A 13,138-nucleotide genomic window follows, 5' to 3' on the forward strand; every position below is an offset into this window, starting at 1 on the left:
TAAGCATTTGTTTTAAAATATAGATTCAGTGAACCAGTGTCACTTTTTTCTCTGATACTCCTGAAGGTAGAAGAAGCAAATGAACTCTACAAAGTTTGTGTGACAAATGTTGAAGAAAGACGAAATGATCTAGAAAATACCAAAAGAGAAATTTTAACACAACTCCGGAAACTCGTTTTCCAGTGTGATCTTACCCTTAAAGCTGTAAGTAATGTCTTCAGTATTTTAAAGAGGAAAAAATAATCTATATATCTGAAGAAGGGAGAGGAATGCTTGATGAGTTGATTCTTATGGGATTTAATTTCTGAGATTAATGGAAAGTTTAGACTTTAAAAGTCGACTCTCAGTTTTTAATACTGGTATGTGGTTTGAGTTTCATTTTTTTTATCTGGCTCTCCACTCCATGGATTGATGATTTGTTCTGTTAAAACTGAAGTCTGAGAGTTTGAAATTGCCTCTATGCCCCTGTCTTTCTTGGCTTGGTTGACAAAATGGATTTAATCCCTGGAACTTCTATAAGCAGTATGAGATCTTTCTTCAAAATTTGAGTAAACTAATAAATATTGAAATTGAACCCAATGGTTTATTTGAAGACAAAGCATCCTGTTCTCAAGTGTTTTCATTTGCCTCTTTACCATGGTTTTTATTAAAAAAAAGTATGTGCAAAATACAGTCAGCCCTCTGTATCCACGGGTTCTACATCAGTGGATTCAAGCAACCATGGATTGAGAATATTCAGGGGGAACAATTTTCCTGGAACTTCCAAACAGCAAAACTTGAATTTGTCCTGCGCTGGTAACTATTTACATAGCATTTACATTGTATTTACAGCTATTTACATAGCATTTACATTGCATTATTATAAATAACCTAGAGATGACTTAAAGTATACAGGAGTTTGTGCATAATATATATGCAAATACTATGCTATTTGATATAAGGGACTTGCACATCCGTGGATTTTGGTATTCATGGGTGGTCCTGGAAACAATTCCCCTCAGATACTGAGGAATGACTGTACCTTTTCTCGGTGTACATTTCACGAGTTTTAACACGTATATAAATTTGTGTAACCACTGCTGTCACAGTCAGGATTCAGAACAATTCCATCACTCCAAAAAAATTTCCTCATGCTGACCCTTTGTAGTCAAACTCTCCACCCATCCCTTATCCCTGGCAAGTATTGATCTGTTCTCCATCTCTGTAGTTTGGTGTTTTCCACAATGTCATATAAATGCAATTATAGTATGTATCTTTTGGAGATTGGCTTCTTTACTCAGCATAATGCTTTTGAGATTCATCAATGTTATGCATGTATCAGTAGTTCATTTCGTTTTATTGCTGAGTTGTAGTCCACTATATGAATGTACCACAGTGTTTATCCATTCACCTGTTGGACAATTGCATTGTTTCCAGTTTGGGGTGATTAGGAATAGAGCTACTATGAATACTTATTTACAGTTTTTTGTGTGACTATAAGTTTTCACATTTCTGGGGTGAATTCCTAGGAGTGAGATTAATGGGCGGTATGGTAAATGTCTGTTTAACTTTATAAGAAATTGCCAAACTGTTTTCCAGAGTAGCCATAACATTTTTCATTCTAACCAGCAATCTATGAGAGTTCCAGTTGTTCTGCATCCTTGACAACACTTGTCTGTTGTTGTTTTTATATTTTGCTGTTCTTAGGTAGTGGTTTTAGTTTGTGTTTTTTAGAATGACTTATGATATTGAGCGTCTTTTAAGGGGCTTGTTTGCAATCTGTGTTTTGCCTTTTCTTTTGGATTGAGTTGTTTGTTTTCTTATTGTTGAGCTGGCATATATTGTCTTCCAGTCTGAAGCATATCTTTATTCTTTCAGTAGTGTCTTTCAGGGAGCAGAAAGTTTTAAGAAATTAAGTCTAACTTAATTTCTTCCTTTATGGGTCATGCTTTTGGTATTATATCTAAGAGTGCTTCACCTAACCCAAGATCGCAAACACTTCTATGTTTTCTACTAAAACTTTTATAGTTTGACATTGAGAAATGATCCATTTTAAGTTAATGTTTTTAGAAGGTGTGAAGTATAGGTTGAAATTCATTTTTTGCATATGGGTGTTGTATTAAAATTATACCCACAGGACTTTAATTTATAGAGGTGACTGAATGTTGACATGGAGAGGTCAATGTCATTGAAAAATGAATTACTTAGATTTCCTGAGAGAAGGGAACACACTATGCCACAAAGGGCCATAAAGGTACCAGGTTTGGTGAAGCAGAAGCAGGAGTGAGGGGAGAGTTGAGTATAAAGCCTTTATTGGGGTTTCTGGGGAAAGGCAAGGTAGGACAGGATAAGCAATAAAGAATTGGCTCGTTTATGTAATTTCAGTGGGCTTTAGGGAATAGGGATGGTGTGTAATTGCTTGGTACCTGGCCCTGGGATGAGTTAGGGTAAGGGGAAATATTGGCTTGGTGTGTGAGAGTTAGATAGAGATGGTTGGAGTTGCATATGAAAGACATGCATGTTCCCCGGCTAAGAATTGGCTAGCATTGGGAGGAGCAATCTCTCCCCAGCCAGCAAGCTTTTTAAGATATTAAAACATCATAAAATACAGAAAATTTTAAAAAAAAACATGATTAATACAGATGTCCACTTGTTCCAATACTGTTTGTTGAAGACACTGTGCCATCGCCATTGAATTGCCTTTGCATCTTTCTCAAAAATCAATTGACCATGTTTTTGTAGTTCAATTTCTAGTTTCTGTATTTTGTTCCATGGATATATATATATGTGTCTATTGTTTTGTCAAAACACTACTGGGTTGATTACTGGTGTTGTCTAGCAAGTCTTAAAATCAGGTACTTTGAGTCTTCCAACTTAATTCTTTTCAGAATCATTTTGAGTGTTTCAGATCCTTTGACTTTCATAAAAATGTTAGAATCAGCTTGTCTGTATCTACAAAAAAATCTTGCCAACATTTTTATTGGAATTGTGTTAAATCTTAATCAGATTAGGGAGAATTGACTATATACATAGCATCTTAACTATGAGTTTCCAAGCCATGAACACAGTATGTGTCTCCCATTTATTTAGGTAAATGATAGTTTTAATCAGCATTTTGTAGTTTTTAACATGTAAGTCTTTCCCATGTTATGTTAGATTTAAGCTTATGTATGTAAGTGTTTATTTGGGGGTCTGTTGTGAATGTGATTGATATAAATAAATACATGATTTATGTGTACATGTGTATATGTATCTATGCATGCATACATACACACACTTATTTAATTTCAAATTCACTTATTCATTGTTAGTGTTGAGAAATACAAATGATTTTTGTATGTTGATTTTGTATCTTGCAACCTTGCTATAAACTCACTTATTAGTTCTAGGAATGTTTTTTGCAGAATCATTGGGGTTTTCTACATAAAAAATCACATTGTCTGCAAAGAGGGACAGTTTTCTTTCTTTCTTTCAAACTATTCCTTTTTTTCTTTTTTCTTATTGCACTGGCTGGGACTTACAGTTCATTGTTGAATAGGAGTGTGAGAAAAGACATCTTTGCCTTATTCTTGATCTTAGGAAGAAAACAGTCTCTCACCATTAAACATGATGATAGCTGTAAGTTTTTTTAAAGATACCTTTTATCGGGCTTCCCTGGTGGCGCAGTGGTTGAGAGTCCGCCTGCCGATGCAGGGGACACGGGTTCATGCCCCGGTCCGGGAAGATCCCACATACCACGGAGCGGCTGGGCCCGTGAGCCATGGCCGCTGAGCCTGCACATCCGGAGCCTGTGCTCCACAGCGGGAGAGGCCGCAACAGTGAGAGGCCCGTGTACCGCAAAAAAAAAAAAAAGATACCTTTTATCATGTTAAAGAATTTCCCCTTTTTCTAGTTTGCTGAGAATTTTATCATGAAGATCTTGGATCTTATCAAATGAGGGTTTTTTTGCATCATTTGACTGATGTGATAATATAATTTTTCTTCAGTCTCTTAATATGATGGATTACATTTGATATTTGAGTGTTCATCTAGCCTTGCGTTCTTGGGATAAGCTGCTCTTGGTTATGATGCATTGTTCCTTTTCTATATTGCTGGATTCAATTTGCTAATATTTTGTTGAGTATTTTTTTTCTTCTCTGTTAATGAAAGATACTGGTATTATGTTTTTGTTTAGTTTTTTTCTTATACTGCCTTTGTCTGGTTTTGGAGTCAGGGTAATTTTGGCCTCATAAAATAAGTTGGGAAATGCTCCTTCCTATTCTATTTTCTGGAAGAGATTGTGTAGAATTGGTGTTATTTCTTTAAATGTTTGGTGGCATTCCCTGGTGAAAGCATCTGGGCTTGGAGTTTTCATTTTTGGAAGATCTTTCACTATGTATTCAGTTTCTTTTGATATAAGCCTATTTGAGTTAGTTATTTTTTTTTAGGTGAATTTTGGTATTTTGTGGAATTAGGTCCCTCCCTTTCATCTAAGTTGTTGTATTTATGTGCGTAGAGTTGTTCATAACTCTTATCCTTTCAGTGCCTCAGTGGGCTGTAGTGATATCCTTTCTTTCATTCCTGACTGGTAATTTGTGCCTTCTCCTTCACTTCCTCTCTCTGGTTAGTCTGGCTACAGGTTTATAAATTTCATTGAACTTTTCTGAGAAACAGCTTTAGATTTCATTGGTTTTTCTCTAGTTGTCTTTTTAAATTTTTATTTCTGCTTTTTATTGTTTCTGTTTGCTTTGTGTTTATTTTGCTATTCTTTTTAGTTTCTTAAAGGTAGAAGCTTAGGTTTCATCAAGATCTCTGCCTGTTTAATACAAATATTTAATGATTTAAATTTCCCTCTAAGCACTACTTATCTACATCCCACAAATTTTGAATTTGTACTTCCCATTTTTATACAGTTCAAAATATTTTCTAATTTCCCTTGAAACTTCATATTTTACCTGTGGATATTGTAGAAGCTTGTTATTTAATTTCTAATTATTTGAGGATTTTCTGGATATCTTTCTGATATTGATTTCTAGTTTAATTCTGTTATGGTGAAAGAAATACTTTGTATGATTTTAATTCTCTTAAATTTGTTATGGTTTGCTTTATGACCCAGGATATGGTCTATCTTGGTGCTTGTTCCATGTGTGTGCACTTGAAAGAATGTGTGTTCTGTTGTTGGCTGGAGTATTCTGTAAATGTCAATTAGTTCCTTTTGGTTTATGGTGTTATTTATTTCTTCTATATCGTTGATGATTTACTTTTTATTTATGTCAATTATTGAGAAAGGAGTTTCAAAGTTTTCAATCTACTGTACATTTTTAATTCTATCAGTTTTTGCTTTATATATTTTGAATCTCTCAGTTGCTTATATATTAATGATTGTTATATATTCTCGGTGAATTGATCCTTTTATCTTTATGAAATGTCTCTTTTTATCCTGGTAATTTTCCTTGCCTTTTAGTCTACATTATTTAATATTGATAGAAGTATTTAAGTTTTCTTTTTATTATTTTTAGTATGGTATATCTTTTTCCATTTGTTTACTTTTAATCACTATATTTTAAATGAAGTTCTTATATAGCATATTTTCAATGTTGATTTTTAAAAAATCTATTTTGATGATCTCTATCTTTTAAGTGAAATGTTTAGACCATTTATGTTTAATGTAAATATATGTTAAGATTTAGGCCTACTATTTTTTATTTGTTTAATATTTGTACCTTATGTTTCCCTTCATCTGTTTCCCTTTTGCTGCCTAATTTTGTATAAATTGATAGTTTTTTAGAATTACATTTTAATTCATCTATTTATCTATTAAAGATTTAATCTGTTTTATTTATATACTAGAATTATATTTTAATTTATCTAAAAGGATTATCTAAATTTTATCTCATATACATTTTAATTTATCTATTGGATCTTTGATTATATCTGTTTGTATAGTGTTTTTTGTTTAAATGGTTGCACTATATATATATATATATATATATATACCTATATATATGTGTGTATATATATATATGAACTTTTCAGTCTACTTAGAACTAATATTTTACCAAGTTCAAGTGGAATGTAAAAACTATACCACCATATAAGTTCCTTTACTCATTTTGGGTTGTGCTTGATATATGTATATTACATCTATGCACACTGAAAACCTCACCAGACAATCTTATAATTTTTGTTATCAAAAGTCTCATATTTTAGAGAAGAAAAATAGTCTTTACATTTACCCAGGTATTTACCATTTTTGTTATTATTCTTTCACGCCAAAGTTCCATCTTCTCTGTGGTATTATTTCTCTTTTGTCTAAAGAACTTCCTTTGCCATTTCTTTTATAGTTGGTCTTCTGGTGATGAATGCTCTTGGTTGTCTTTCATCTGAGAATGTCTTTACTTCTTCTTCATTCCAGAAGGATATTTTCACTGGTTATAGAATTCGGTTTTTTTCTTTCAACACTTTAAAAATGTTATTCTACTGCCTTCTGGCATCCATAGTTTCTAATGAGAAATCTATAGTCATTTGAATCAGCGTTCCGCTATGTGGCATGCATTGTTTTTTGTTTTGCTTTGGTTTGGTTTTTTGGCTGCTTGCAAAAATTTTTCTTTATCTTTGGGTTTCAGCAGTTTGATTACAATGTATTTGGGTGTGGATTTTGTTGGGTTTCTCCTATTTGGGGTTCCCTGAACTTCTCGAATCTGCAAGTTTGACTTTTGCAATATTTGGGAAGTTTTTGACTATTTTTTCTTCAAATATTTTTTTGTAACACACTCCCCTCTTCCTCTAAGACTCTAAAGACTCAAATGTCAGACGTTTTGTTATTATCCCACAGGAATGTGGGACCTATTTTTCCCCCAGTCTTTTTTTTCTCTTGTTCTACTGATCTAGCTTCAAGTTCACTGACTCTTTCCTTTGTTATCTCCATTTTTTATAACGTCAATCCAGTAAATTTTTTGTTTTGGATATTATATTTTTCAGTAGTAAAATTTCCTCTTGTTTCTTTTTTATATCTTCCAATTCTCTGCTGAGACTTCAGTCTTTCCACGTTTTAATATTGTTGGCCCTTCTTGAAATCGTTATAATATCTGCTTTAGTCTTTATCTGATAATTCAAGTAGCTGAGTCATCTCAGGGTTGGTATCTGTTTATTATCTTTTCTCTTGTGAGTCACTGAGATTTTCCTGGTTCTTTGTGTGACAAGTAGTTTTGGACGATATCCTAGACATTTGCAATATTACCTTATATGACTCTGGGTTTTCTTTATAACCTATATTGAATGTTGATTCTTAAAAAGTTTTGCAGGCATTTGATCTAGCTAGGTTCACTCTTCAACTCCTAAGGGCTCCCTTCTATGTTTTCTGGCTGGGAAACTGTAGTCAACCTAGTCTGCTGCTTTAAGAGCCAAGTAGGGGAAGGATAAAGAGAAAGAAAAAACAGGAATTTCAGACCCCTCACTCTTCAGACCACAGTTCATCTACTTATAGAGAATTCCCCTCTGCTTATAGAGAAGAGTTTTTAGATGTCTATTCTGCTGCTACTGCCATCACTGCCACTGCCACAGGACTCCATCTTAGGGCTTGGGTCTTGCTTGGGGGCTGGGGCAGAAGAGAAAACAAACATACAAAAGAAACCAAAGGATTTCCCCCACTCTTTTAGTCAAACATTTATTTGAGTAGGAGCTGTGTACTAGCTGGGAAACACAGTAGCAGAAAAAAAATAACAGGAAGCATACCACTAATTGGTATGCTTTGGTACTACATACCTTGATTTGTAGTTTATTTCCACAGTCTACCTGCTACCATTTACTTTTCAGAGCCCTCAGATAGCTAATCCATGCATTCTGTCAAGGGTTCTTAGGAAAATTCATTGAGAGACTGGGAAGTGAGCTTATTCCATCTGAATCAGAAGTCTTCCTTAAAATGTTTTTGGGTGTTTAAAATTGTATTTCATTTATTTATCAAATTCTGATTAATTAATATGTGGTTAATTTACAGAATCAATTTTAGTAAAATTATTTAAAAGAATTACAAAATCCCAGGATCCAAAATTCCCACGTAAATTATTTAAGCCAATCTTTTACCTTTAACAAGTCCTTTTCACCTCAAACAATAGCTAAGATTATGTGCTTGCCAGTGCCTTAAGCTCTTTGCCTTCATTATCTCATTTAATTTTCACAGAGTACTACTAGGTAAAAACAGTTGTTTTAAGCTCCATTTTACTGATGAGGAAACTGAAGCTTAGAAACCCTTTCTTCTCAAAATGTATTCCTTGGACCAGTCACATTGTCATTCCTTTGGGAGCCTGTGAGGAATGCAGAATCTTGGGTTTCAGCCTAGACTTTTGGTATCAGAATCTGCATTTTGAACAAGATTCCCTATAATATGTATTTGTACATTAACTTTTTTGGAAACACAGGTTTAGAGAAGTTATAAATAACTTGATATCAAGGTCACCCAGCATGTAAGTTGTAAAGCTAAGATAGACCCTGGCTGAATAACTTCAGAGCCTGTGCTCCTGAATACTATGCTGTCTTGCTGAATGATTACTTAGCCTGGATTTGAACAGCTCCAAAATTAATATGATGTTTATATTGAGCTAAAAAAGATCTGTTTTCTTGTGGACCTTTTCAAGTTGTACTGTACTGATATAATCCCTCTTCCATAAGATAGTACTTTAAATATTTAAAGGTAGTTATTACCTTCTCTCCCTGGATGTTTTTTTCCAGGCAAAACACCCCCAAATCTGATTACTTTTCTTCATGTGACATGGTTTTGAGTTCTCTCATGAGCTTAATCTTGTTTGTCTACCTCCCTTTTAAAAAGTGATGCTATTTGGTGATCCAACAATTATGATTTCTTTTAATTTGATGTGATATAAACAAGAAGTTACCTAATTTTGTATATAACATCTGTATTTATTAATGCCTACTATTTATTTAAAAGAAATGTAAGACCTGCCCTCAAGGAGTTTAGCATTTATTTAGGGGGAGAGAATTAATACATCTGAAAAATTGGAGAGCAGTACATATCAGTGTATGAAGTAGACTTTGAGGTTAAAGTTCCCCAAACTTGAACAAATCCCCAAACTCCTGAAAATCACTACAGCATGTAATGTATCGAGACAGTTTATAGAAAATTTCTCTATATATATTTGTGAGCAGAATTTCTTACTAGCTGGAGTTCTTTTGAACCAGTTTAATCAGTTTTACTTATTCCATATGGCATTATTCACATGAAGATCCAAGCAGATACCAAATCCAACATTGAGTTCTTGAATATTGGTGTTTTTTCCCAGGTAAGAGCCATAATTGTCTCAGATTTCTTTATGTTTTCTTCTCCATCAAAGCAGGAGAATTGGGGGATTTTGGTGACTTATTTTGCAACACCATCTCTCAAATTGTTTTTAAAAGAATTTTATTTTCACTCTAGGATATGTTATTGTGCATATCATTGCAGAGAAAACAAAATTATTTGAGATGTAAAGTTGCTAGACACAGTTATATTCACTCACTGTCTTAAGAAAGATACACAAATCAGTTTCATGTCCCAGCAAAATTGTAAGTCATATCATGAACAACAAGAATTACTCCTGAATATTCAAAATTGTCTTGAATTATGAAGTATTGAAGGGTATGGGATGTAGATCATAATTACATTACTAAGTGAGAGGAAGGAGAAATTACCAAGTCAGTCACTAAAGACCTAATCAAATCAATGGGCTTTGAAGAATGGGAAACATTAGCACAAAAGTTTTGCCTTTTGTTTTAAAGAGTATTCAAGAAAAAATTATCTTTTTAAAAATATAGGATAGAAAATTATATTGAACAAAAATTAATTTTTAGATTATTGCTAATCTATATGGGAGAATCTGTTCCCATTGATTTGATATTATGGCATATTCAGTTTCAACAGCTGTCAGAGAAATGTGTGCTAATCTATGTGCCCATGGAATAGCTAAAAATTAGATGTAGGTGACAAAAGCTGGGCATAGAGTTGGAAGTCCTATGTGCTTGAGTTAGCAGTACCAGGAAATGTGCAGAATTTCAGTATGACCTTGACTGATAACACATTCTACTACTATTCATTTGGTCATTTCGCCTTTATGAAGCACTTAGGACACTGTGCTACACATTGGGGGCCTAGAAGAAAAGGACCAAGTCCCTGACTCAGGAAGGGATTGGGGGACAAAAAGATCTTAGAGTCATGATGGTTTTTGAGGTACCCATGAGCCACCCCAGTTAAGATGCCCAGCAAGTCCTGTAGGGTCTACCCCATGGGGACCTCAATCTTTAACACTTCTGTTAGGTGAGGGAGAAGGCTGAATCATTTAGGGAAAAGAGATTTTAAGATTGGGCTTCCAGTATATATTATTGCTTAAGTCTTTATTATTAATAAGTACCCAGAGACGAACATTCAGCCGATGAGCGATTATGCCAGTATATTCATTTGGCTTTTTAAATTATTGGTGTTTCTAACTAGATTCATAGAGCTTATTAAAAAGTATTAAAAATGAACATACAGTTAGTTACCTTTACTCAAGAAAGTAAGTTCAGTTTACCATTAACTGGAGAATTCCCTGATTGTAGCTAATTGCTGGACTTAAACTTTACCATCCACAGTTTGAATTTCCTATGTTCCTTGAAAGAGGGCACAAACAAGCTATTCATTTATGTGCACTTTTCAAATACTATTTATGCTGACTCTTAGTTATCTTTGGAGAATGCCTGTCTATCTTGGAAAGGACTTAGAGGCTAATCAGAAGTTCAACATATCATCTGGTATAATCAAGAGAGATGAAAGAGGAAACATGGCAGTCTTTGAAATAACATTAAGCCAATTGAAATTTGGCATTCATTCACATTTCCCACACAGGAGCCGGAGTGGCATTTAGAAAAATAAATCAGATCATGTTATAGCTCTTAACACCCTTTTAAAACCTTCCACTGGCTTCCTTCAGTTGTACTTAAATCCAGACCCCTTACCTTGGTTTAGATTACATCTTCCCCTTCTGGCTTCATCTCAAACTGAAATGCCACACTGACCTTTCATCTGTTTCTTGAGCATGACAAGTTCTTTCTTACTCACTTTTGCCCTAGGATCTTTGCACTGCCTCTTCCGTTCGTCTGGATTGGTCTTCTCCCTGAAACTTCACACTGGCTCTTTCTTATATCAGGTCTCAGTTCAGATGTTACCTCTTCAGAGAGTCCTTCACCAAACTGTCACGTCCAAAGTACCTTTTTGCAAGCATATACCTGGTCATATTCCATCACCTGACAATATATCGTATTTGTAGCAGTTTTCAGTACCAGAAATTATCTTATTTACTTAGTTTGTCCTCTCTCCAACACCACCCTCAGGAAAATGCAGACTCTTATGAGGGCTGGGATCTCATCTGTTTGTTTGCTGTAGTATACCCAAAGCCTGGGTTTCTGTGAACATGAGAGTAGTTAATTCGTGTACAGCTCTCAGAATGGATCTGGCATATTGTAAGCACGCTCCAGCTGCTATTGTTGTTGTTACTATAAGTGGCAGTAGTGACAGTGTATTTAGGCATTTGTAGAAACTCAGTGGAATACTGTATTTTGAAGAGACTCGGGATAGTACCTAATTATAAAAACTGAGCGCTGTAGGACACATTATGAGTATAAAGCATTTCTATTTGTAAAGGATTGAAGAAGTGAAAGTCAAAATAACAGTGTTCTGATTGGAATATTTTTCCCCATGTTTTTCAGTTTAGACAGTTGTGGTCAGACCATCAGTACAGAGCTGGGGATCCTCAAAAACATATCTGTCTCCTAAAATTGTGAACCATTAGGGACACAGGGTTGTGCTTTTAAACGTTTCAGATTAAAGCCAGTTTTGCCAGAAATGATTGCTCTTAGGTATTGGATTAAAACTACTTTCTTTTTTTATTTTTCTGATTTAGACCTGGTACTGAGTCAGGCAACATAGTGTGCTCTCGAGGAGATTCACTGTTGAGCTCTTCACTGTGTGACCTTTTTCTTGGTGCTGTCACTTGAAATAAATGTGTATTTATGCAGCATTCTCTATAACATGAGTTACGTTGCCTTTTGTTTCTATCTGTTCCCACAGGTAACGGTTAACCTCTTCCAGATGCAACACCTGCAGGCTGCCTCCCTCGCGAACAATTTACAGTCTCTCTGTGATGGTGCCAAACTCTATGACCCAGGCCAGGAGTACAGTGAGTTTGTCAGGGCCACGAATTCAGCTGAGGAAGAAAAAGTTGATGGGTGAGAATTAATGTTAGGTGAAATTATTTCAAGGCATAAAACCTTTACTGCTAAGTTTCCTATCTGGTGTCAGGTGATGTTTTTTTCTAACACTGGTAGAATTGACTTTAAAACCTTCTGAATTTTTAAAATATTATTTAAGAGGCGACTCACTTAAGAGTAAAGTTTTCCATTTTAACACAGAGCTCGGTTCTTTGAGATTTAGAAATCCTTTGAGAATGGCAAATCATGGTCATATCAATTTCGAATGTCCACAAACTTAACAACCTACATTTTCCACACAGGTTATACCAGAAGAGTTTAACCATGATATGAATAATGGACTGTACTTTTGCTTTTTTTTTCTGTGTTTCAGCTATAATAAATACAAATGATTAATAAGTTTTATTCACCTCTCTTTTAAGAAGTTCAACAGTATAATATGGTTTGTTCCTAATATTTCATTAATTTAATTACTCTGTTCATTAAATTAACAGATTTTCCTGAAAATAGAATAAAGTAGTCATGCTTCTGAATGATGAGTTTTATTTGGGTTTTTCTTAGGAATGTAAATAAACAGTTAACAAATACCCCTCACACTCCTGGATATGGACCTTCCGACTCTTTAGAAGATGTTGTGCGCCTTCCTGACAACTCTAATAAGATTGAAGAGGACAGATGCTCTAACAGTGCAGACATATCAGGTAGTGTTTCACATTAAAGAGAGCACTAATATATGAAAGATCAAATTGTTTAAATGGGATCATTAAATGAATTGCAGCTCTGGAATTTAAAAATCAGGCCTTGAATTGTAACCTTATGAGGTTTTATTCACAGTTGTGAGCACTGTGCTTGTCTTACAGTCAGTTGCTTAACACTGTTAAAGAAGTTTGACTTGTCTCATTTTAAATAATGTCAGTGTTTTGAAACACTTATGAAATTTGTCTGT

At 34.4% G+C, this 13,138-nt stretch overlaps 1 protein-coding gene across 2 annotated transcripts in view; it reads left to right on the forward strand.

The window, feature by feature from the left end:
- ARHGAP29 (Rho GTPase activating protein 29) overlaps positions 1-13,138 on the forward strand; it is a 79,199-nt gene that overhangs the window by 46,842 nt on the left and 19,219 nt on the right. For both annotated transcript variants that reach the window (XM_030868713.3, XM_030868714.2), the window contains exons 12-14: positions 67-204; positions 12,053-12,210; positions 12,754-12,893. In XM_030868713.3, the coding sequence (XP_030724573.2) occupies positions 67-204; positions 12,053-12,210; positions 12,754-12,893 (436 nt within the window). The remainder of the gene's footprint in view (positions 1-66; positions 205-12,052; positions 12,211-12,753; positions 12,894-13,138) is intronic.

This window comes from Globicephala melas, chromosome 1 (genome assembly GCF_963455315.2).
Source record: "Globicephala melas chromosome 1, mGloMel1.2, whole genome shotgun sequence".
NCBI classification, from domain to species: domain Eukaryota; kingdom Metazoa; phylum Chordata; class Mammalia; order Artiodactyla; family Delphinidae; genus Globicephala; species Globicephala melas.